Source organism: Ostrea edulis, chromosome 3 (genome assembly GCF_947568905.1).
Source record: "Ostrea edulis chromosome 3, xbOstEdul1.1, whole genome shotgun sequence".
In the NCBI taxonomy this organism is placed as follows: Eukaryota; Metazoa; Mollusca; class Bivalvia; order Ostreida; family Ostreidae; genus Ostrea; species Ostrea edulis.
Genome location: NC_079166.1, coordinates 2,232,257 through 2,259,456, shown reverse-complemented (window position 1 = coordinate 2,259,456; position 27,200 = coordinate 2,232,257). Strand labels below are relative to the sequence as shown.

The 27,200-nt window shown below is 36.0% G+C and overlaps 2 protein-coding genes across 3 annotated transcripts; one reads left to right on the top strand and one right to left on the bottom strand.

Annotated features, from left to right (window-relative positions):
- Positions 1-1,159: 1,159 nt before the first annotated feature.
- LOC125675729 (nucleolar MIF4G domain-containing protein 1-like) lies at positions 1,160-20,545 on the bottom strand. 2 transcript variants are annotated; one of them, XM_056159710.1, is made up of 14 exons: positions 20,180-20,545; positions 16,637-16,780; positions 16,157-16,298; positions 13,751-13,852; positions 12,466-13,051; positions 10,851-11,050; positions 9,850-9,971; positions 9,522-9,615; positions 7,911-8,132; positions 6,985-7,110; positions 4,862-4,977; positions 3,703-3,867; positions 3,208-3,339; positions 1,160-1,497 (listed from the first exon to the last, which is right to left on the bottom strand). In XM_056159710.1, the coding sequence occupies exons 1-14, from the start codon at positions 20,405-20,407 to the stop codon at positions 1,204-1,206; spliced, it is 2,673 nt and encodes an 890-aa protein (XP_056015685.1). In that variant the 5' UTR covers positions 20,408-20,545; the 3' UTR covers positions 1,160-1,203. The 2 variants fall into 2 exon arrangements, 1 of the variants encoding a protein (XP_056015685.1); XR_008801589.1 differs by having other exon boundaries at positions 1,363-1,497; positions 3,690-3,867.
- A 3,799-nt stretch (positions 20,546-24,344) lies between these two features.
- On the top strand, positions 24,345-26,773 carry LOC125674735 (uncharacterized). The gene is made up of 3 exons (XM_048911991.2): positions 24,345-24,860; positions 25,252-25,459; positions 26,347-26,773. Exons 1-3 carry the CDS (start codon positions 24,364-24,366, stop codon positions 26,512-26,514), a joined length of 873 nt encoding a protein of 290 aa, XP_048767948.2. The 5' UTR covers positions 24,345-24,363; the 3' UTR covers positions 26,515-26,773.
- The last annotated feature ends 427 nt before the right edge of the window (positions 26,774-27,200 follow it).

Genomic DNA, 27,200 nt, shown 5'->3' with positions numbered 1-27,200 from the left:
GTTATTTTTTCTGGGTTAACGTATGCACGGGGAATTTTAGATCTTGAAGATTACACGTCCATTTTCATGTTTAATTCCCGATTCTGGCACTAAGGTTAAATCTGTGACATTTAACATTGATAGTGATTTTTCCTTCACCGAGTGTCTGACATTACTAAGTTAAATCTTCGACATTTAACATTGATAGTGATTTTTCCTTCACCAAGTGTTCGACATTAAAAGTGCAAGTCACACGACTTTCAGATATGACCTTGAAAATGGAGGTCATGTGTCACAGTAGACGGTGGCACAATAAAGTACCCTCACTGCTGCGGCATACGTCAAAATTTGTAGCGATATCTCTACACGTGAAAAATTAACAAGTGGAGTGCAAAACAAATGAGCAAAGTTTTTGCAGAGTTGTGTCCATTGTAATTATAATCCGTGTAAATTCAGGTATAAATACAACTGTACATGTATATATTTAGTATTTAAAAAACGGACTTTATCTATAAAAGGAAGACCAATGAACACTTTTGACACAATTATCAAACATTACCCATTGAGTTATAGTGCATTTACATGTATATTTTACAACATCCCTATGGAATTTAAAAAGTCTAATGTCTGTATCTGTCGCAGTCCCGTTACCATGGTAATCGTTGTCCGTTGTAGTTATACAGTTGTGTACAAGTTAAGTTCACAAAAAAATGGTACAGAGCTGACACTGGTCAGTCCATAGTCAGAAATCGAGATCTTAATATGGTACAGAGCTAACACTGGTCGGCCCGTAGATAGAAATCGAGATCTTAAAATGGTACGGAGCTAACACTGGTCGGCCCGTAGTTAGAAATCGAGATCTTAAAATGGTACGGAGCTAACACTGGTCAGCCCATAGTTAGAAATCGAGATCTTAAAATGGTACAGAGCTAACACTGGTCGGCCCGTAGTTAGAAATCGAGATCTTTCAACTTCATCAAACTGGCAAAAATTAAAATCGTGTCAGTATGGCAAAAAAAAAAGAGAAAAACTCCACTTGTTTTTAAAAATTTAGTTGATGCCATAAAGATTCAGTTGTACAAATACAGTTTCCTAAAAATCTCCGATATTCCACTATATGGCAGTAACCTGCTTTCCTTCCTATGAACTGGAACTAGAGGAGTGAAACTTCTTACAAGAATAGATGATATAAATTTATTACCATAGAACACAATTCCTATATAATCAGTCATCGAATTCTGAATGTGAATGAGATGAACTAGCAGATAAAATTTTATCAACCATGTCAATACGTTCTTTTAATAAGGGAGTGTCTACCACATCCTTAGATTTCTTCCTCAATAAGAAATGCTGCATGAACAGCTTCAGTCCTTCGTGTAAGTGCTGAAGTTTGGACAGTGGGGCGATCCGATGGAACATCGCCCTGGTAACGTCTTCCGGATAATCCAAGAGAACACTCTGAATGAGATGTTTTAGGAATCTCAGCATGTACACATCCAGGGTACCAAACTCTACCACCTGTAAAATTTCAGAACATACATGTACTTCAATCCGGAACGAAATATGAGAGGCCCAAGGACAACTATGCCTACCTGATGTCTAAATCCCCAGAATGGCCTTTTCATGGGAATCATGATTTCAACAAACTTGAATGTAAAAATTTGATGGATTTGACATAAAATTGGATTTTATCCTCATTATTACGAGGAAGATTTCATAAAGGAAATTTCCTATCTTTCCCTCATTTCGGTCTAAAGGGGCCCTGATATGGACAAACATTAATCTGTACAACAGTATGATAACGTTTGCATATGTATATGGTTAATCATGCTCTCTTGTTTCCTTTAGGAGATTTAAATAAAAATCTTTCCTATACAAATGTATTCCTATGTAAAATTCTAAACTGTCCACATGGTCTCATCAAGGTTTTATGGTTTACGGAAAATTTAGTCTCAACTATACAGAGACTTTTCCTATCACTAGTTTATGGTTAACAAGAAGGAAGTTAACAAAAAACTCAATCCATTTTCTTTAATAATTATCTCCCTTTTGAAGGTGTTTGTTTGAACAACTTGATTTAATAATTATCTTCCCTTAGGGGGCGTTTGTTTGAACTTGATTTAATACTTATTTCCTCTTTGAAGGTGTTTGTTTGAACAACTTGATTTAATAATTATCTCCCCTTTGAAGGTGTTTGTTTGAACAACTTGATTTAATAATTATCTCCCCTTTGAAGGTGTTTGTTTGAACAACTTGATTTAATAATTATCTTCCCTTAGGGAACGTTTGTTTGAACTTGATTTAATACTTATTTCCCCTTTGAAGGTGTTTGTTTGAACAACTTGATTTAATAATTATCTCCCCTTTGAAGGTGTTTGTTTGAACAACTTGATTTAATAATTATCTCCCCTTTGAAGGTGTTTTTTGAACAACTTGATTTAATAATTATCTCCCCTTTGAAGGTGTTTGTTTGAACAACTTGATTTAATAATTATCTCCCCTTTGAAGGTGTTTGTTTGAACAACTTGATTTAATAATTATCTCCCCTTTGAAGGTGTTTGTTTGAACAAGTTGATTACCCAAAGGAGCCTCTCCTAACAACTGGTCCACTACTTTTATAAAAGTTGAAAGCGTGAAATATTAACAGACAACGGACAGACTATATGGAAAAATTTTGATCCAAGATTCTGCGAGTGAGTGAGTCCCGGAGAACTAATGATTCTATTTCCATTTTGTCTTGCACTAAGAAACACTGACATTTGCTTCGAAGCCTCTGACAAGAGAAAAAGGATACACACATTAAGAATTCGGTCTGTATGTTTACCTACTTTTAGAACAGACAGTGGCATTGTTGGTGTGTATTTTTACCTTTAGAACGGACAGTGACATGGCTGGTGTGTATTTTTACCTTTAGAACGGACAGTGGGATTGCTTGTGTGTATTTTTACCTTTAGAACAGACAGTGGCATTGCTTGTGTGTATTTCTACCTTTAGAACGGACAGTGGAATTGCTGGTGTGTATTTTTACCTTTAGAACAGACAGTGACATTGCTTGTGTGTATTTTTACCTTTAGAACAGACAGTGGGATTGCTGGTGTGTATTTTTACCTTTAGAACGGACAGTGGGATTGCTTGTGTGTATTTTTACCTTTAAAACAGACAGTGGGATTGCTGGTGTGTATTTTTACCTTTAGAACGGACAGTGACATGGCTGGTGTGTATTTTTACCTTTAGAACGGACAGTGACATGGCTTTGGAGGACAGTAACTGAGACAAAAGCTGGCTGAGGTGATCTCTCTGTATCTGAGAAACTTTCTTCATATCTTTAAATCTGTCCCACATCAGAAACTGGGTGGACATCTGCAACAACAAAAATCAACAAATATGTAATTAAATATTACAATTTTGTTAAATACACTGGTGCAACAATATAAATCAACATATGTACCCGGTAATATTACAATTTTGTTAAATATACGGTGCATATCAAACATTCAGACAACCAGACTGTGTCTGGGGCAATACAGATCTTCTAAAGAATTTTGCATATTAGCCATTATAAATTATTTACCTACATGTGTGTACAGTCGTGAAGTTTATTCTCGTTAAGCAGAATATGTCATAAATTCTTAAAGCCCCGAGTGACACATTTTCTTTGAAGTGTGTTGATCCTTATATAAGGAATTTCTCTTCTCATGTGAACTAATTACCTGAATTAATTACCTGAAATCTTCTGTGATACAGACAAAACTTCTGTAACAGTAAAGTGTAGAAGGGGTTATAGTTCTTCTCTTGTAGACACAGGTCTACAATGATATGAATTATCTCCCTTTCCTGTTGGTTCTTCAATCCCAGGCGAAGCAACTTATCAAAGGCATCAATGTAATCCTACAAAATAAAGTCTAGATAATTGGCAACACTAACAGAATGTGATGAATTAATAATGCAGTTCATGTACTGTTTGTTAAAACATGTTATATCAAGCTACATTCTATCAGTAGAGTAAGGTTCCTGTGGGGATCCGGGTTAGAATAGGTCCTCAGCACCCCCCTCCTCCCGGGATCCGGCTTAGAATAGGTCCTCAGTACCCCCTCCCCCGGGATCTGACTTAGAATAGGTCCTCAGTACCCCCTCCTCCCAGGATCCGGATTCGAATTGGTCCTCAGTACCCCCTCCTCCCGGGATCCGGGTTAGAATAGGTCCTCAGTACCCCCTCCCCCGGGATCCGGGTTAGAATAGGTCCTCAGCACCCCCCTCCCCCGGGATCCAGGTTAGAATAGGTCCTCAGCAATCTCCTCCCCCTGGATCCGGGTTAGACTAGGTCCTCCGCACCCCCCGCACCCCGGGATCCGGGTTAGAATAGGTCCTCCGCACCCCTTGCTTGTCGCAAGAGGCAACTAAATGGGGTGGTTCTTCAGATGAGACTGCAAAAACCGAGGCCCCGTATCACAGCAGGTGTGGCACGATAAAGATCTCTCCATGCTCAATAGCCATAAGCACCAAGCATAGGCCTAAATTTTGTAGCCCTTCACCAGCAATAGTGACATCTTTATATAAATGAAAAATTGAGAGGGACGTTAAACAGTATACAGTCAATCAATCAGACAGCAGAGCAAGGATAATTTATCACCAATACAGAGACAAAGACTCTTATAAACATATCTAAAATGACCCCTGACCTGACTAGACATAAAGAAAAAATGACCACTGACAAATGACCACTGACCTGACTAGACATGAAAAAATGACCACTGACCTGACTAGACATAAAGATAAAATGACCACTGACCTGACTGGACATGATAAAATGACCCCTGACCTGACTAAACATAAAGATAAAATGACCACTGACCTAACTGGACATGATAAAATGACCACTGACCTGACTGGACATGATGACACAGAAGATGTTCTTCCTGATGTCGGTGTTCATTCTCTGTTTCCGTGCCAACTCCAGCAGCTGGGAACTGACATCCCCCACCACCGACTCCATCGCAACTACAGTCAATAATTGATATATTGATTTAATTTTGAAGAGGATCTTACTATATACATCACATGTACAGTGTATACTGCATAAGGCCAATGATAAAAATTGTTGAGTTTCCGCTAACGTTCCAGAAAAAAATAGGGTAGGTAGGTAGGAAATAAATTTTATTTTTTTTAAAAATTTTATTTTTTCAAAGTATGCAAAAACATTGTAAACTCTAACAAGTGTAGTATAGGAAGGAGGAGAAAATCTTTGGCTGGACCAGGAATAAAACCCGGGACCCCTGCATTACTAGGTAAGTGCTCTAACCACTGAGCTATTCAGGCCGATATCCAGTCCGTATAGCCCTAATTACTACATTCCTCCCTCCTTAAGATCAATTATAATTTTATAATTGTCTTTCAATATCAACCCAGGTTCTTTTCGCCCCTGACAGGCCAACCTGCACCATCTGGGGTGGTCAACGGCACCAAATGTAGTATGGGAAGGAGAAAATCTTTGGCTGGACCCCTGCATTTCTAGTCAGGTGCTCTATCTACCAAGCTATCCAGGCCGATATCCACGGTCCGTATAGCCCTGATTACTGCACAAGTTAAATGTTCTATTTAATTTTATACTTTCAAAATAAAATTTTGCTTAAATTGCATTGCAAGTAAACTTTCAATCATAACATTTCACCCGTTATTGGCTGAGGATTATTTCCAGATGTTTTATAAGAAACTATATTTTTCAATGAAACATAAACACAAAAGTTAACTCCTCTATGCTCTACAAGTACCAGATATATTGTTTCTACATTTAGATTGGTTGTCATAGGAATACTTCTATTGGATATTTTTGACAGGAAAATAATGTGATGGTTTTGAAAAAATACATTAAATCATCACCAAAATATCAACATCATTAACATATTTTAAGTTTATTAATACATTTCTGAATGTATTTTCACAATCTAAATGGAACAAGGGTAGGAAGACAGTTTGGGCAGATCCCACTTATCCTAATGGGATCCAACTCTCTTCCAGCTAAAACTTTTTACCGGACATAAATTTTCCTCTCGGCTCTCACCAGCCATCAACAACTCGGATGCGCTCACTGCTTTATTTGCGGCCTTTTTCATAGTGTTTTCAGTTAGAACTGCAGCAGAAACCAAGGATGTGCATACAAATTTGACAGACTGGACATTCATGTATGTCACTCTGCATCATGACCTCCATATAAAACTAGGGTCCCCGTGTATACACAGTAATGCCCGATGAAACGATAGCATAAGACAGTGCATGGCTATAAATAGCCACCGTCTAAAAACAACATAGGAGTTGGCAATTTTAACAAAAGAAAATCATCTATGAAAACATGACACTTGGCAGTCTCTCGACCGTCTGTTAACTTCAATTGTTAAATCACCGTTGCGTGAGCACGCATGGAGGTACTAGCCACTAGGTCAACCATCATCCATGCTGTTAGTTAGAAACATTATCAATGTTGTTTAAACGCTTGACACAATACCATGCAATTTTGTATATCATTAAAGCGTTTGAATGACTTCATCTCAATGTCTAACTAAAACGAAAACCAAGAACCGGGAATATATTTTTTCCGGGAAAATGACGATTTTTTTTTTTGAATATCGAAAAAAAATTCTAGGGTCGGGGCTATAATTTAGGGTCGGTCGGGTTAGCGGAAACACAACACATTTTATCAGTGGCCTAACGCCTATCTTCTGCGGTTGTCCATGTTTTGTGGACTTTTGCAATGTGAAAAATTCACAAAAATTACAATTGCAAAAAATATATATCGATACATATAAGTTAAGCAAGAGAGGTACAATAAAACCACAGAAATTGAAAACGCATAATATACTTTGATACCTTTTAGGAATTGGATTGTAAAAATTTCCATCCGCAGAAAATACCTGTATTATGGTATTTATGACTTTAATGTTGAATTGTTGAAAGTAGAAAAATGCCCCCACCTTCCGTATTGATGTACATGCTCCGAGTTAGATTACAGACCTGCAGGTTTAGGGTCCTGTGTGGGCCCCTCCCAGGCTGAGCCGACCAGCCACCACCTCCCCTTCTCCTCAGCATTCATCAGGTCCTTTAGAGTGACGTGTAGCTGACCTTCACCAAGTGTGCTCCCTGTCAACGGAAAATATTTTCATATAATATTTTTAAAACAGTTTTTCTTCAATACCCCGTGAAATACCTGACTTTTCTAAGTGTTATTAAAGTTGATGAAGCAGAACGATACGGTCCACTGAAGTGTTTCTATCATGAAATCATCAGATTTTGTGGGGGCTCAATTTTTGTGGATTTCGTGGATACCTATCCCACAAATTTCAAACCACAAAATTATTTAATGTTTCAGCATACAGAAACCATATCCACAGAATTACATTCCAACGAAACTGTAAACTCAAAAATCCACAAAAATCAAACAAGAGGCCCATGGGCAACATTGCTCACCTGAGCAGCAGTTCTAAGCAATAAACAAGCTTGAGCAAAACTATCATTATACAAGCAGCTTGGTTCAGAAAAAACTATTCAAAGCTAATCACTAAATTAAGAAATTCATTTGATCAGAAAAGCTCATTTGAGCCTTCAGCTCAGGTGAGCTAAAAATCTCAACAATCCACAAAAATTGTAAAATCTCAACAATCCATAAAAATTGTAAAATCTCAACAATCCACAAAACTGTAAAATCCTCACAATCTACAAAAACTGTAAAATCCTCACAATCTACAAAAACTGTAACATCTCAACAATCCACAAAAACTGTAAAATCACAACAATCTACAAAAATTGTAAAATCTTAACAATCCACGAAAACTGTAAAGTCCTCACAATCTACAAAAATTGTAAAATCTCAACAATCCATAAAAACTGTAAAATGTTTACAATCCACGAAAATTGAGCCAATTTAAACAATTTCAAAGTACCTCTCAAAATTCCTCTGGCCACTTTCTTGAGATGCTCCAGGTGCTCTGGATCATAGTTAGGAATTTTCCTCATGTTGTTGTTTTTAATTGCCATGATGATCTCCAGCATGTATTTGACATGAGAGGACTGATCCCCACCCAGAGACTTCGCCGCTGTCTGAATCTCCAAAATAACATCCTTCAGACCACCTGGGTTGTCTTTTCTCAGAGTGAAACCAACATCTAGTGAAAAGAAAACAGAAATGTCACAGTATAGTAAAACATGCTTATAATGAACATGCTTACAATGATTATTGTGAAGTAATAATTATTTTCCTATGAAAGTTGATATAACTAACATTTTATTGGATATAATGAAGTTTGGTTAGGGCTGTTCCAGAAATGATCAAATGGGGGGGTCGGGCGGCAAATGATATTTTTTTGTGTGGGTGGTCGTATTTTTTCATATTTTATTTGGTCCGTGGTTGGACTGTTAAAAAAATATTTATTATGGGTAGTGGGTAGTTTCTATTGTTTTATTTTGTGCCACGTGGGTGTTGAGTTTTCAGAATATTTTTATTGTCACTCTTGTCGTGTTGGTTACAAAACGTCGGAGGGAAAATTGAAAACGTGCTTTCGAAATCGGAAATCGGAAGTAACATAGAACTATTCGAGTTGTCGCTCTTTGCAGCGCATAACTTTCCATTACGGCACTCTTCAAATTAGAGGCGCGTTTAGTAGGGTCCCTTTGGACGTGATGGTGGCGAACTCTGTTCTGTAGATTATTACAGTTTACAGTGCATCGATTTTGAAACCAATAGGTATTCCGTTTTCTAATAAAAATAGGCAAACCTTAGTTGATTTATACGAGGGTACCGATGCGTTATATTTATCAGTCAGTGTGATGGTGATATAGAGGCCTCCGGGCGCGGGCTCCATTAGAAGACGAACGATTCGTGGAAAAACATATCCATACCCATTTCATGATAATAGCATCGTTTGGACTCCCAATCTTTCCAACATTCCCGCCATAGATGCCTTTGATTGTTGATGTGACATCGTTTCTTCAGAACTACTGTGATACAATGTCGCACAGGCATTACCGCGTCATTGACTAGAATGTTTGTCCCGAAAACCTCGCGAGATTTGTACCGTTTTCATTTTTAAAAATATTTTTGTGGTGGGTCTGGTTAGTTTTTTTTTTAATTAGATGGGTCATTGTAAAATGAGTTTATCAATTTGATGGGTCATGGGGTAATTTTTTTTTTTTTTTTATGGGTGCTTGGTATATACAAAAGGTGCCTCCCGACCCCCCCCATGTATTTATTTCTGGAATAGCCCTTATAATGAATGGTTTTTCACTGGTCGTGGAGGTGTGCAATAACTGTTTTAATGTATAATGAAGTTTCATCATAACAAACAGTTTTTCGCTGGTCCTGGAGGTTTGCAATAACAGTGTTTTACTGTATAATGAAGTTTCATCATAACAAACTGTTTTTCGCTGGACCTGGAGGTTCGCTATAACCGTGTTTTACTGGAAACTGAATTCAAACTATCCAGATCAATCTTAAGTGTCTGGTCTTCTAATACATGTACATAACAACTTCAGTTCTGACTATAAATTCCACTCACTCTTTAGAAGCAGAAGAAGAATCTGAATATCTTTCTCTTGGAATGACTTCACTAAATCCTCCATTATTCCAAAAATCAGAACACTATCCACAACCTGCCAGTTCAAAGAAAAAGAAATTTACTACCAATCTGCAATATTCAAATATAAGGGATTTGTTATAAATTGATTTTGGAAACAAAGGTGCCTTTGTTATGAAATCCTAAGTTTTGTTACAAGTTTCACTGTACATCCACAACTTCACCCATCTTACTACATCCAACTTTTTCAACAAAAGCCAAAAACAAGAAAATATCATACATTGAATGGCTGTACATCTTGCCTGTTTACCTTGAATGTGTAAAGAAACGCAAACAGCATCACCGTGTTGTCAAGGGACTTGTCCTCCAATCTGTTTCCATGGTTACATACTGACTGATATTTCTGGGCCACAGTTTGAAGAAATAAGGCACCTACAAACACAATTAGAAACCAATGCCCCGCTGTGTGCATAAAACAACATTAGTAGTAATGCCCCGCTGTGTGCATAATACAATATTAGTAGTAATGCCCCTCTATGAGCATAATATAATATTAGTAGTAATGCCCCACTATGAGCATAATATAATATTAGTAGTAATGCCCCACTATGAGCATAATATAATATTAGTAGTAATGCCCCGCTATGTGCATAATACAATATTAGTAGTAATGCCCCGCTCTGTGCATAATACAATATTAGTAGTAATGCCCCACTATGAGCATAATATAATATTAGTAGTAATGCCCCGCTATGTGCATAATACAACATTAGTAGTAATGCCCCGCTGTGTGCATAAAACAACATTAGTAGTAATGCCCCGCTGTGTGCATAATACAATATTAGTAGTAATGCCCCGCTGTGTGCATAATACAACATTAGTAGTAATGCCCCACTATGTGCATAATACAACATTAGTAGTAATGCCCCACTATGTGTATAATACAATATTAGTAGTAATGCCCCGCTATGTGCATAATACAACATTAGTAGTAATGCCCCGCTATGTACATAATACAATATTAGTAGTAATGCCCCGCTGTGTGCATAATACAATATTAGTAGTTTCTCATTCTTACTTTAGAAGTAATACGTTTCTGTATGTATTAAAAGAGGAAAGGAGTGGGTGTCAATCATTTGTTGAGCGTTTTAAAAACATCATTATAAGGCATTCATAATCTCTTTCCTGACTCTCGGCTAACTTAAATGAGAATAAATCAGTTATGAACAGATACATTTTCACCCAAAAATAGCATCACATGATATTCCCTCCACAGGATGAACCTCGGACATTAATTACAAATCTACTTACCAACTTCCATCCCCATGTTTCCATGGAGAATGGTAATAAGCATCATCATTTCCATGGCAAGTCTTTCTGGTGTCATGGTGACAGAAACGCAAGCATCGATCACAATGGCCGACAGAATCTCGGTGACCTCTGCCCTACTGTTGCTACGGTAAACAGCCTCGATCTGCGAGCAGATCTGGGACATGTTGGCTTCACTTGCTCTGTAAAAATGAATCCGATATCACAGTTTAAACATCATTTTGTTATTGAAATAGCTTTCTTTAAACTACATAAATATATATTTACATTCTCTCTCTTTTTTTTGGGGGGGGGGGGGGGGGGTCAAAATAGCAAATAAATGCACATAAGATTGATAATTATTAAAGCCCCACAAATTTTTACACTGGTCAGTTCATCACTAAATGTACAGCACACTATTTTTAATTATTCTTACTTTAACATGACCTTTAGATTAGGTTAATGTTCTTCCTTTAATCACTAGTGCATTTTTAATTATTCTTACTTTAACATGACCTTTAGATTAGGTTAATATTGTTCCTTTAATCACTAGTGGCGGCAACATTTCCCTACCCTCATCAATATACTTCATATTCCTGCACCTCAGCTAAAACCACGTGATTTTCCTTTCAGAAAGAGTTCCCCTCTCTCCATTACTAATACTGTACCTAGGAGGGGTATTAGGGAGTCTGATAAAATGAAGATCTTAGGAAGATCCCTATCGTACATATGAAATGAACATTTAGGCCTGCTAACCTAACCTTAAGTCTTACCTATTGACATTGACACCTGCTAACCTAGCCTTAAGTCTTACCTATTGACACCCGCTAACCTAACCTTAAGTCTTACCTATTGACATTGACACCTGCTAACCTAACCTTAAGTCTTACCTATTGACATTGACACCTGCTAACCTAGCCTTACGTCTTACCTATTGACACCCGCTAACCTAACCTTAAGTCTTACCTATTGACATTGACACCACCTGCTAACCTAGCCTTAAATCTTACCTATCGACATTGACACCTGCTAACCTAGTCTTACGTCTTACCTATTGACACCCGCTAACCTAACCTTAAGTCTTACCTATTGACATTGACACCCGCTAACCTAGCCTTACGTCTTACCTATTGACACCCGCTAACCTAACCTTAAGTCTTACCTATTGACATTGACACCTGCTAACCCAGCCTTAAATCTTACCTATTGACACCCGCTAACCTAACCTTAAGTCTTACCTATTGACATTGACACCTGCTAACCTAGCCTTAAGTCTTACCTATCAACATTGACACCTGCTAACCTAGCCTTAAATCTTACCTATTGACACCCGCTAACCTAAACTTAAGTCTTACCTATTGACATTGACACCTGCTAACCTAGCCTTAAGTCTTACCTATCGACATTGACACCTGCTAACCTAGCCTTAAATCTTACCTATTGACATTGACACCTGCTAACCTAGCCTTAAGTCTTACCTATTTACACCCGCTAACCTAGCCTTAAGCCTTACCTATTTACACCTGCTAACCTAGCCTTTAATCTTACATATTGACACCTGCTAACCTAACCTTAAGTCTTACCTACTGACACCTGCTAACCTAGCCTTAAGTCTTACCTATTGACAAGTCCCTTCAGCTGCTTCTGTAATCTCTCTAACTGGAATTTCCTCTTTCCATCACTGGTCTGAAGCTTCCTTCCTGGAGGAACATACTTCCCTGTCTGCGGTGAACTCTTCACAACGTTTCCTTCCTTGTCTCGAAGTCTGCCATAAATGTCTTCCGTCAGTTCCGAGTCCTGATCCTTCTCATCTACACTCTCATCAGACTCCTTGTTATCATCATTATCATCATCATCACTAATATCATCGCCATTATCATCATCATCATCAACAGTTAATTCCTTCTTCATTTTCACAGATTCCCTTTTTAGTTTGTTTTCATCCTTTACATTTCTTTCTGTCGCTTTTTCAAATGTCACCTGTTTCTTTTGTCCTTTTGTATCAGATTTTGACAGAATTGATTTAACATTACCGGATCTTTCTGATGTTACACCAGCCAATTGATTCTGTTCACTGCTATCTGATTCTTCATCATCATCACTAAAGTAAAAATCTTCTTCCTCATTTACACTCTCATCATTCTCTTCATCATCATTTTCTTCTTCTGAATTATCTTCATCCATTTCCTCCTCTGAATCTTCATCTGAGGAATGAAACAATCATTTTTACACTTTAAAACAAATTATTACTTCATATATAACATACTGCATGGGAACTGAATCTTTCCTCTTATATTTCTTTCTTTTGAAAGTGACATTGCTTTCATCATGCAGTAAATACACGTTTGTTGCAAACTAGTTCAATCCGGTTTTCTAGTACCTCCTGTCTGCAAAATCGTTACCAAATATGGAGTGTCATCATGGTCAAAGGGTGCATTGGTTATTCCATTTAATATAACAAAGGGGTCAACCATATGATATTTTTTATCTTAATTCTAGTTTACATTTTTAGATTATACATAAAACTATGAATATAAACAATAAAATGTCTTTCTTTCTTCTTTCATTGGGTGATGAAGGTAGCAATCATTGCAAAAAACAACAACAAAGAAAGCATTTTATTGTGTAAGTAATATCAAATCATGGCTTTGACAATACAGTTTAACTTCGTTATCTGGAACACCGATATCTCGAACACCATGGATATGTTGAAGTGATTCGAAAGTCCCAACCACCTATGCTTTAAGTATTTTACCCTCAATATCTCGAATTCTCAGATATCTCAAAGTTTTTTTCCCAGTCCCATCGAGTTCAGGGTAACAAGGTCTGACTGTATTTTGAAAGAATCGTGAATACTACCACCTCTAAGCGTGGTCTGTCACTCATACTAAATCATTGCATACTTCCTCTCTTCCCGATTTCCTCTTCATCACTGGATAACCCTGCATCATCCTCCATGTCCTCCATCTCTTCATCGGGGGGGTTGTCCAGAGCATCCAACAAATCTTTTCAGTGTTAAAGCTCGTAACTAATAATCTTATCTATTGTCAGTGTTAAAGCTTGTAACTAACACATCTTATCTATTGTCAGTGTTAAAGCTCATAACTAATAATCTTATCTATTGTCAGTGTTAAAGCTTGTAACTAACACATCTTATCTATTGTCAGTGTTAAAGCTCGTAACTAATAATCTTATCTATTGTCAGTGTTAAAGCTCGTAACTAATACATCTTATCTATTGTCAGTGTTAAAGCTCGTAACTAATACATCTTATCTATTGTCAGTGTTAAAGCTCGTAACTAATAATCTTATCTATTGTCAGTGTTAAAGCTTGTAACTAACACATCTTATCTATTGTCAGTGTTAAAGCTCATAACTAATAATCTTATCTATTGTCAGTGTTAAAGCTTGTAACTAACACATCTTATCTATTGTCAGTGTTAAAGCTCGTAACTAATAATCTTATCTATTGTCAGTGTTAAAGCTCGTAACTAATACATCTTATCTATTGTCAGTGTTAAAGCTCGTAACTAATACATCTTATCTATTGTCAGTGTTAAAGCTTGTAACTAATACATCTTATCTATTGTCAGTGTTAAAGCTCATAACTAATAATCTTATCTATTGTCAGTGTTAAAGCTTGTAACTAACACATCTTATCTATTGTCAGTGTTAAAGCTCGTAACTAATAATCTTATCTATTGTCAGTGTTAAAGCTCGTAACTAACACATCTTATCTATTGTCAGTGTTAAAGCTCATAACTAACACATCTTATCTATTGTCAGTGTTAAAGCTCGTAACTAACACATCTTATCTATTGTCAGTGTTAAAGCTCGTAACTAACACATCTTATCTATTGTCAGTGTTAAAGTTTGTAACTAATAATCTTATCTATTGTCAGTGTTAAAGCTCGTAACTAATAGATCTTATCTATTGTCAGTGTTAAAGCTTGTAACTAATACATCTTATCTATTGTCAGTGTTAAAGCTCGTAACTAACACATCTTATCTATTGTCAGTGTTAAAGCTCGTAACTAACACATCTTATCTATTGTCAGTGTTAAAGTTTGTAACTAATAATCTTATCTATTGTCAGTGTTAAAGCTTGTAACTAATACATCTTATCTATTACATGTTATCAGTATTACAACCAATAATCTTATCTATTACATGTTATCATTATTACAACCAATAATCTTATCTATTACATGTTATCATTATTACAACCAATAATCTTATCTATTACATGTTATCATTATTACAACCAATAATCTTATCTATTACATGTTATCAGTGTCAAAGGTCATACCCAATAATCTTATCAACTAGATGTTGTTTTTATCAGAGTCAAAGGATTAAAGATCATACTCTGTTAACCCAATATAAGTGTATCCTATCCACTATGTGTTGTATTTTGTACTTTAAGAAAAACTAGATTAACTTTAATCCAAAACTTTGGTAGTTGTTAATGGTGATAATGGTGTATTACTTGATGACAAAGGGAGACAGAAACAAAACCACATTTGTTAGAAGAATTTTCAATTTAAAGAAATTACTTTGTTTATTCTAAAAATCTAAAATCATTAACGAATCTTTTTTTTTTTTATTCCACCTGAAATAAATCACTATAATGAATATCTCTAACACTGATATGGACAGTTTTGATCTAATATCTTAATTTTGTAGCAAGGGGATAAAAACTGAATGCCAAGGTATTGTATGTGTACTGATTTTAGTGGGATTCAAATCTTGAGGCTTCAGCAGTGAAGCGAGTTGAGCGCCAATTGATAGTTACACTAAAATAAGATTGATCGATTGTATCTTGCTTCATGTCTCTCTCGAGAATTTTTCACTCATGGAGACATCAGCAAGACCAGTGAAGGGTTTCAAATTTAGGCCTATGCTCGGCGCTTATGGCCATTGAGTAGTGAGGGTTCTTTAGCGTGCCACACCTACTGTGACACGGGGCATCCGTTTTTAAGGTCATCTCCGAGGACCTGTGACATTCACACCTGATGTCAAATGCTTGATGATGGAACTGTCACTATCTGTTTTAACGACTTAGGTCTGTCGCAGCCTGGATTCGAACCCTGGCCTTCCGAATGCGGAGCGAACGCTCTAACCTCTAGACCACCAAGGCGGTCCACTAAAATAAGAAATTCATCCATTACTTCATCCGTTATTATACATAGAAGAAACACTAAATCATGATTACATCAAATAGTGCATCAGCTCGTCGCTAAATTTCAAATATGCTAAAATAAATACAGCTGTACAGTATTATTATAGCCCCTCAGCAGTGTAGGATACAGTCCAGTCCATCATTGACAAAGGATTGTGGGAGATTCTTGCTCTTCCTTTTGTTGAGACGAAGGTTTTTCTCCAGCTGTTTCAACATCTTGTCTTCCTTTATATTATCTTCAAGCATTAGCTGCTTTCTGCTAGTCACCTCCTACAACGAGCCATGGAAAGGTTTCAAAATCTACATTATATTTAAAAAAATCTACATTATATTTAATTCAGACCTACTTTACATTATTAACTTTAAAGCCCAAAATTATAGAGAAATTATCTCATTTTTTACCAGATATGAAAATAAATAAAGAGGAATTGAAAAGTAAATTCATCAACATGATTATTACAATTCCCTTCATTATATTTTAAACACATCCTAGTAGCCTGATGATGAGCAGTGTACAAAAACCATTCAATATACTGAACTGTCATCTCTAACAGCACAGAATTAATTTTATACCACATTTGATGATTATGAATTTTTCTAAAGCTTACCACTTTTTCTCTTTCCTTTTTATTTGCTTTCATTTTTGCCCTCTGTTTCTTCTTCTTTTCTTTAAGTTTCTTTAATGACTTTTTCTTAGTGTCAAAATTTACATCGTCTAGCTTCGATTTTGTCCATGTCTGCATGGAGGGGAGCTGAACCACAGAAATTGACATCCATAAAACACTGTTAAACTTGATACAGTCAACATAATGAGTAAACAACAGTTGAGTCTCACAATATTTAGATGAGGGTCAGTGATAAATAAAAATAAATAAATGTTTATTCGGTATATACATACATACAAACATATTTACATAAATACCAAGGATAAACCATGAAAACTCGAAAGCTTATTTCCAATGGGGTTCTTTGATGCACAGATGTTTGCGCTAGGGAGTCATTTATGTGGGAGGAAACCGGTATATTTTAAAACTCTACAAGTTATTACTCAAAAGTATCTGGATATTACACCTGTCAGTACATTTGATATTGAAATCAGTGATTATAGTGTATATATACTATAGTCATTGTGTAACATTTTATCTGTAATTATGAATAATTCAGGAATGCTCAAAGTTGTTGGAGCAAACTATTATATTTGATGCTTTTCAGTAGGGCTGAAACGATACGCCAAAATATCAATACTGTTCAATATAAGCTCTCGATTCAATGTTTAATCCATTGCCTCGATACGTTTATTACAAACTGGTTCAGTAAAATACATCAGGCTTGGCCTGTACTTGTCATTATGACCTGCATGAAGAACAAAATAGCATCAGATTGTTGTTTGCCTTGAGTTTTACGAAAATAATAGTGAACTTTATCAGTTTAAACTACAGATCCAACACGCACCTTATTGTTTGGCAGTTTGGAAACATTTTGCTTTTAAAATTATGAATGTGAATCTTGGTAATTAAATTTTTCTTCCGGGTTATTATTGGTTTCTTCTGTAAATTGTATTGTATTGAAAGTATTGAATCGTGACATAAGTATTGCAATTTGTATCATATCGTGAAGGGGGCGTATGGTTTCAGCCCTAATTTTCAGAGGGCTTAAGTAAACGAGTTTTCATGTGAACATTGTCACCAAGGAAATTAGCAAATTAAGAAATATAAGCCCCACTTAGCATTAAAAATCTTATGGATTTGACTTTCAATCTTTTGGATTTCAAAGTCCAGTCTCACTTATCTTTTGTTGAAACCAATAGCTAGTGCAGCAAGTCAGCTTTTTAAAAAAAAAAGAAGTCTGCATTGATGCTATACAAAAAAAATATCTAGACTATCGTTTGTTTCCTTTTATCCAGGTTAAAAAAAATCAAGGCAGGTAGGTAGGTAGGTAGTTTCTTTTTTAAATTATTATTTTATATGCAACTTCAAGAAATGGACCTAAATTAAGAACTAAATAACAAAGAGTACTGTGGTTGTGCGTTCGAGCCCCATTCAGGCCATGACTAAGTCAAGGTGAAAACCTAAACACTGATTGTTATTAAATCACACACTCAGCATTCATAAATGAGAATCATGAGTCTTTCCGATATGACCCTAAAAATGGAGGTTCAGCTTCGTGCCTTTGATCATAAATATTTTAAAAAGTACTCAAGTTACTAAATGATGAAATCGCCGAGTTCTCACTGTGAGGACTAAATTCTTTGCATGTTAATCACAGTAACTGGGCTAGCTTCCTTTTGGAGGGTGGGGGTGGGGGGTGTTTAATTCATAAGTTAACCTGAATCGAAAGTAAAACAAATTCTGATTTGGAAAGGATTTTTTTCCTAGAAATTTGGTTAGAGAAAATCTAGGTCAGTATCTGCGAGTCCATTAGGTTGGGTAACAGACAAACACCTTTTTTGGCCTCAGTTAGAAGTATTCTTTGACACCATTCCAAAAGTCCCTCATAAAAAATAATGTTGATCAATCATATGCTTCACAATGTCCAAATTTTATGGACATGTGCCATTCATTGCAGGGTGACCTGAATATATTTTCCTTTACAGTAGCATTGTACAGGTCCAGTCCAAAGACTATTTCTACTTACGTAGCTGTTAATAGCTACCTAGGTATTTAAACCTACATAAAGTGGCTACTTCTACCTATTTTTGAAAATATATATAAATAATAATTAAGGTGCATCTTTTAAACAGGTCCATCGTTTTATGTATCATGTTGTGCATGTGCACGACAAAATTCGGAGTGTAACTTTGAATACTTTACGAGGGTGGAGAATGTAGAGGAAATGCATGAAAAATCGCCCCAAAAACCTTTAATGTAAATATATGTGAAGGTAAACTTCAAAATTAATACAGATTTGTAAAACATTTTAGACTTTTTATGACATAGCTTTGGTCCTATAGTAAGCTCCTAGAAAATGGAACTGCGTGCAGTTATTGATGCAAATTTGAAAATTTTTACCTACTTTTTCCTTTACTTGCATTTCGTGGCCAAAAGCAGGAACGGCGCAATATAGTGTGTACAAAATTTCTTGATTTACTTACACTGACGATGAATACCACAAAAATATTCAACAAAAAAATGATTACATTCTAACCCTTCAAATTTACATCAATAACTACCCTCAGTTCCATTTTCTAGCAGCTTATGATCAAAGCTACGTGATAAGAAGTCTAGAATGTCTTATAAATCTGTATTAATTTAAAAGTTTACTTTCATGCATTTTTACATTAAAGGTTTTTGGGGAGATTTTCCATGCATTTCCTCTACATTCTCCACCCTCGTAAAGTATTCAAATTTACACTCCGAATTCACAACATGATACAGAAAACGACTGACTTGTTTTAGTTTAAAAGATGCGCCTTAATTATTATTTATTTAGAGAGGGCAAAGCCCTCTCACGGCCCAAAGGGCCGTGAGAGTGGAGCTCTCCCTATAGGTAACACGTATATACATGTTTAAAAGGAAAATATAAAAAACTAATGAAAAATTAAACCATACCTATGAAACTTGAAAATTTTGGTCCCCATGGTGTCAATTCGAATACTATCACGTGGATATGTATTTCTCCATTTTAAATCTTGTGTACCCAAGTTCACGTTATTCTGAGATGTTACATAAAATCCATAAAAGCATGTTTACAGTAAATCTTATTTTCTTAATCATATATGTAGGCCTAATCACTCCTTGATTAATGCGAATTGTACAACGTTTCCTATGTTTGTGTATTTGCTAAACACCCACGCTGAATATGACGTCACAATGCACTGTTTACATCAGTTGCATAGCGTTTCCCGCATTCAATGAATAGGCGGATCAAAAATGTCTAAAGTTAAAATACTTTGATTGAGCTCTGTCCTCACACGTTACGTGCTAATATTTCGGGATATTTTTTGTCTTGTTATGGATCTAGACACTAATGCCAATATTTTTTGCTTCGCCCTCAAACACAGTCACGCCGTAAGACATATTATTTTAAAAACAGGTAAAAATAGGTAGAAGTAGCTACTTTAAGTAGGTTTAAATACCTAGGTTAAAGGTAGCTATTATTAATTGGTAGAAATAGTCTTTGGACTGGACCTGTTAAAATTGTTGTCAAATTACCGGTCTTCCACACTTAAATGCATGTTTTCGGGCCTTTTTCAGTTTCCTTTCCTCCTTCCGTTTTTGTTTTCTGGAGAATGACTTGTCATTTTTGAACAGCGCTCGGTGTTTATCTGAGTCGTCTACAGTTTTCGAGAAATTTAACACATCACTTCGATACTTCTTCAGTGCTGGGGCTTCTTTAGCCTTACACTTCAGAGTGAATGGTGTCCGCTTTCTATTGCTCATATTAATGCACAGATTCCGTCAATGCCCAAACATTACTCAAATTTTATTTTTCCTACACACTAACACAGATCATCACCGTATCACGTCTTCAACCATGGGGGCCGCCATTGTGGTTTAGATTTTGGAAACATCGATGCCGAGGCAATTGTTTAACTATCTAAGGTCATTGAATTTGTTTCTCTCTATAGTTGACCCTCTCTTTTTTCTCCCTCTGTCTCTCAATTCAGCGAAACACACCCGATACCTCTCTTTGGAGAGGAGGGTGGGATTTACAAGCGATGTGACGATTTATCTAGAAAAATTATATTCCGATGCAGAAGAGCTATTTCATGTAAAATATCATTGTTATTTGATGAATAGTAAAATCGAACTAAGCTTACATCAATACAGCACTATATAGAAGGCTGCTCCAAACTTGAAACAATCTTCTTCTTTTTTCTCTTTTGTATAAATGTAGTCCCAGAGAAAGAACAAAGTGAGATATTACACTTCTAAGTTTCCGAGGGAGACACCCCCCCCCCCCCCCCCCCCCCCACAAAAAGAGCAGAAGCAACATATAAAGCTACGTACACTGGACCTAAAATCTGCATGATTTACACTTACATGTGGGGCCAGACCAAGTGGCAATAAAACTTTTAAATTGATTTAAGGTGGTAAGATGCCTAGCTTCATTTGGCAAAGAGTTCCAGATCTTAGGAGCACTGTACCTAAAGGATTGCAGCCCATCCTTGTTGTCCTGACACTGGGCACAATGGCAGTGTTTGTGTATCTAAAACTGTAAGAGTGATCTTTAAATGCAATGATGTCATGAAGAAACAGAGGGCTGGATTCATTTATAATTCTATAAGTTTCTATAGCCAGTATGCGCATACACCTTACTTTTAAGGTTGGAAGAAGAGATTTATGAAGCATCATATGTAGAAACATAATCATTATACATGTATATGAAACGAAGGGCCCTTTTCTGTAGTTTTTCCACTTTTATGGTATTCTTCTCAGAGCAGAAGTGCCAGGTAAGGGGGCAGTAGCTAAAATTTGATAAAATAAAGGAATGGTAAATTGTAAGTTTACTTAGACGATTAAGAATGCATGTGTCCTATTCTTTTTAAAAACATTTAATTGCCTAGCTGTCTTTCTACAGATGTCAGTAATATGGGAGTTGAAATTTAATTGATAATCTATGGTCACCCCTAATAGTTTAACCTCTGATTTACTGCATAGAGTAGTTTCTCCTAAATCAAAAGTTAAATCTAAATCTTTGCTCTTCTTTCCTACTGAAATTGCCTGAAATTTGTCAGGGTTTGCCTTCATTTTGTTGCAATTGAACCAGTTTAAAAGGGATAAGCTATCATTTTCCAACGTGGTCTTTAATATATCTGCTTTTTCATGAGAGTAAGAAACAGTGTTGTCATCAGCATAATTATAAATGGAAGAGTCAGAGACAAAGCCGAAAATATCATTTATAAAGACATTAAACAGTATTGGTCCAAGTATCGAGCCCTGAGAAACACCTTTGAAAATGGGTTAAAATGAACTAGAAAACTCCCCGATTTTCACATATTGATATCCCTCACTGAGATAACTTTCCATAAGACTTTGATGATGTGGAATTGTAATACAGCTTATCGCAACTTTGAATTAGAACGCTTTGGCCGATATAGTATTGCGTTGTGTGACGACACAATTGAATCTGTTTGTAATACAATTGCGAAATGCAACAGAAACTCTCATTGGTCCATATGTATTAGTCCGCCCAAATTCCCTTATACGGGAGTAGTCGGCATTTGAAAACATGACGGCCAGATGGAAACAAACTTCAAAGGAAGAAAAAGAAAAAGTTGTATTCTTGTGTTGTTAAATTTAATATAAAAAAATTCCTAACATATTTTCCTACTATACTAAGCCTTGTGTCCAAACATACCTTCAAATATTTATTAAAGCCCCATACGACCCCAAAACTCACATCTTTTGATGATTTCGTTCGTTGACGTAGTCATGTTAGGTAGCCAGTCAATTCGAATCCCGGTTCATTTCCATACTAGCACAATAGCGTGTAGATGTGAACTAATACCCCACAAATATTTTAGCTAAATATTTTAAAGTAATATAACATCCCAGCTCCGTTAAATGATAATTATTCAAATAGCTAAAACTCACGGCAATGCGGCTTTCATCAATCTGGGCCGGTCTCCATCTCTGCCACACCATAATGGGCTTGTGTAGCATTTTCGTTTATGAGCTTATTTTACCTTTACAAAAACTATATTTTTTAATTTCTATGAATTATTCGTGTTAAGAATAAATGGAGAATACATAATTTCGGGTCGTGTGTGGCTTTAATGAATATTTGAAGGTATGTAAGTATAGTAGGAAAATATGTTAAGATTTTTAAAATATTGAATTTATGAGACAGCAACACAAGAATACACCGATATCAGGCCTCAACCGTGCGCAGCTTTTTGTGCCCCGTAAATCGAAGGTTTTTATAAAAGGTGGATCTATAGGTCTCTGTTCCGTCACAATATTTTTTCAGAAAGCTTACAGTTCTCCAGCTAGTAATTCCATCTTATCTGATCACCTGAATCCGCTCGAGAAAGTGGGCGGGCTGTAATCGGCCAATGAAAATCCTTATTGTATTACATTAAAAATGTCATTCAAACTGTTCAATCGTCTCACACTACGCAATACTATATCGGGTAAATCGTTCTAATTCAAAGGTGAATTGCGATAAATAAAAAGTGTAAGATATTTTGTTCATTACAAGAATATTCAATATGTTTAGAAATCTTTATAATGTATACAACTATAATACACAATCTCATACACGCCGTGAAACAAAACCTTGTCATTTAGATTTGCGGAGCCCTGCATGACCCACAGTGCATTTCTCGAAACTTGATCTAATATTTTATATTTCACAATTTTTGAAGAAAATATTTTTCATTTTTGATGTTAAACATTAAAAATATAAATCATTTAATGTTGACAGTAAAACTTTTCACATTCGGAATGCAAGAATAAAAGTAATATTTAGCCTTAAATTTGTGTTATGTAAACAAAGACTCGAGTCTTTTAATGTATACAAACAAACTAGTATAGTATTAATTTTGTAACATAAAGCATCTTAATTTTGCATAGTCACAAATTTTAACATCTAGATGACACATTTCACCCAAAGAATGCTTGAAATGTGAAAGATATAATAAACTTAGATCAACATCCATTTCTTTTGAAAATTTTGTAAACAATAACATACCGCAATCTTTGTTTACAAAACAAATAATAAACTCTCTGAAATAAGCTTCTGTTATAATGTATAACCTTAATTTTTATGTGAAATCTTTTAAACACATTAGACAGTAGATTTTAATCATTAAAAGTGAAAAACAAAATTTTGGGGGAAATCGTGAATCAGTCCCTTTAATAAAATTTTGACTGTTCAAATAAAGAGAAAACCCCAATTTTCTCGAGAAATCCAAATCTGGCTTTGACATAAAATAAACAGGGTCTATATTATAGATCATAATATTTGCTCAGATTGCATCGATTGTGTACAAATTCTGTGTTTCACGTTTGCCATTGTCACGTCATAAATTGTCTGTGACAAAGTCAAACTCCCCGTCGAGGCCTCATTACGTCACCTACGAATAGATTTTTGAGCAAACGAACTCTGGTGGAAGTTTGTGACAAAGTGTGCAATGAAGCTTGACGTCACAAAGCTAAACATCACACAACTAAAAACGTCACAATGCTTTAAGTATAATTATGACGTCATAAACGATAGAGGAGCTAACGAGTGAAGGTACAGCGTAACACGAAGCAAGTATAAATTTGTTAAATTATGCTGAGTTGCATTATACATATAGAGAAAACTTAATTTTCGCAAGCATTATTGAATAGTTGTTTTTTAAAGCCCTTTCCTTTCTTTTAGATTTCAAAATGAAATATCCTTAGGTATGGGGATATTTAGTGGTGGCGCTAATTGTTTCGGTCACTGGTTTCGATCAAAGGACCCAAACAGTCGTAACAGGAAGGATGATCGCCGACAGATGCATATACACATACTCCCATTCAAGTTTTTAAAAAGGTTTCGTTCCAACAACTCCGAGCGGATACACCCAGTCTCAGACAATTATGTTGATGCCCTGCGACAAGAGGGCTTGCTAGTCCCCGGATCAAGTGCTCACCCCGCCCTCAATATATGTGTGGAGTTTCTGGATGATGAATTACAGCACTACAGACGGTTGCGATTTAAATCGTACGGCAGATCGAGATGGGATGACGTTTTTGCAACTTCTCGTGTCCGAAAAGTTGCCATGGATATGGATGTCAATGAACCAATCATTGATGAGCTGCCTGTCTCGCTGTGGCTGGACTGTGTGGATCCCATTCTTCCCGCTCTTGTCTCACTCAGTCAAATGCAACGACGCAAAACAAACCTAACCAAATCTAAGTAAGGATACAGGTTCATTATTTTTTCGTTTTCAAAAATCAGTAACAAACATCAGTCAAGCCATACAGATTCCATCACAGGCAGAAAAGAATCTTTTTATCCACTTACCATATCTTGCCCAACTCAACTGTGCTGGCGCCAAGTCTTGATAAATTCCTTCAAGGCTCGGCTTTAAAACCATCAGGCAAATCTCAGACTGTTCTTTTTTAACTGTAGATACTTTTTATTTTGATGTTTTAGAAAATTTGACAATTAAGTTACTGACGGGTGCTTCTCGTCGAATATCTAGTCCCGTCATCACGGGTTTGAGGGTGCGTGAGTCGACTCAAAACCATGGTTTACGACGCGATGGGCCTGAAAGTGTATCAATTCTTTCCTCATTCTTTTCTAGGTCCTCCGCAACCCCGTTGCCAGATCCAAACGAATCACCCAGGGACCATGGCGATTTCGATCTGGAGCCTTGGTTTCTTGGTGTGGGGCCTCCACTTGTTGACAACATCGTGTTGTTTCTTCTGCCACCAACGGAAGAAGTCAGACCCACAATGATGATTGAAAGTGGACACATTGAGGAGAAGATCCGGTGGTACGACCTCGTCACGGTAGGTAACAATGATCTTAGTGATAGTAATGCTGTATCATGTAGAATGTACGTAACGATGATCTTAGTGATAGTAATGCTGTATCATGTAGAATGTACGTAACGATGATCTTAGTGATAGTAATGCTGTATCATGTAGAATGTACGTAACGATGATCTTAGTGATAGTAATGCTGTATCATGTAGAATGTACGTAACGATGATCGAACACACTCTTAGTGATACTGGTGTGTTCATGTAGAATTCCCATTGATATTTCATGTAATTTTTTTCATGTAAGACCCGTGTAAAATTTGACAACTTTTCGCTCATGAAATTTCTTTGAATCCTTTCTTCTCTCTTACTAAATGTAGTTATAGTTTAAAACAATACTTTATTCACTAAATTGATGGGGCATTATACAGCAGCAGACTTTGGCTGTACCAATCTGATTAAAATCAGAGTAACGACCAAAAAAAATAATAATAATAATAAATAAAAAAATAAAGGAGCGGATCGAACGGGATATGCACATATGTGCAGAATTACATAACATTTGTGATTAACATTTGAAATCTACATTGTACGTGTATATGTAACCTAACAGCTGAATAATGTTTGCACATGCATAGTAAAATATAGTATACTATAAATACATATGTATATAAAAGTATAAATATATATAAATGGTACCGGTTATATGTATCATATAGGTTTGATATGTTTTATGATTATCTAAATATTCTGGTAAGTGAAATGAATTTGAGCACAAGTTCAAAATTATTGGTCAATGATATCAGAATTTCCAAAGTATAAAAGATAAGTTGACATCATTGCATTTATATGACGAAGAAGTGTCATGTCTAAAAAATTTATTTATAAGTAGGACTTGTTGATCCTATTTCACAGGCACACAGAGGCAAACAGAACGTGAGATCTAAATGCACCAGAGTTTCATCTCCGCTAGTGATCTTCACATCCATGTATCAAGCAGAAAGTGAGGACGACGAGGAGGCGGATCCTGCGTCGGAGGATGAGGGGCACTATCACCTGATCCGCGATCTTTTTGACGAATAACTCGTCAATGTTTTTTTCTTAGTAAAATCAAGAACAGTTTCCAACATCAGGAATATTTTGTAATTAATTTGATTTACCAGATGGACTGGTAATGATATTTTAGACATATTTTAGGCTATTTATTTATTTTACCGTTCACCAATGAACACGTTGTTATGTAGAAATATTTTATATGTATATCAAGAACAAGACCTGGTATACCGCTAGTATAATCATATACAAAATATGTTTTATGTAAAATAAACAATTCATAAATTTATTCAGCTTCATGTGGTACTTTTATAACAGATCGACCATTGCTCAAACACAACTACACATATCTTTTTTTTTTTTAAACTGAGATCGATATATTAAAAACATAACGTAAATCAGAGAATTCTCATGCCAATAGATTACCAATTTTAAAGCCTGAAAAATGATACTTCCTGTCCAAGAACTACGACTTTGTCAACCACGAATTTCGACAGCTTTTCGAACATGCATGCCAAAAATACCCCATCTCCCTTATCACATTTTCGTGAAAATTTAGAAGTCGTGAATCGTAAGACAAGTATTAGAATCGTTACCGTTCATCAGAAACCACAAAGTACACAAAATATGTTTTGTGTAACTGTCTTTGAACGTTATTCCTTTTTATCTTGCGGTACTTTTCCCGAAAAGGGGTGGGGCAAAACAATAACAAACGT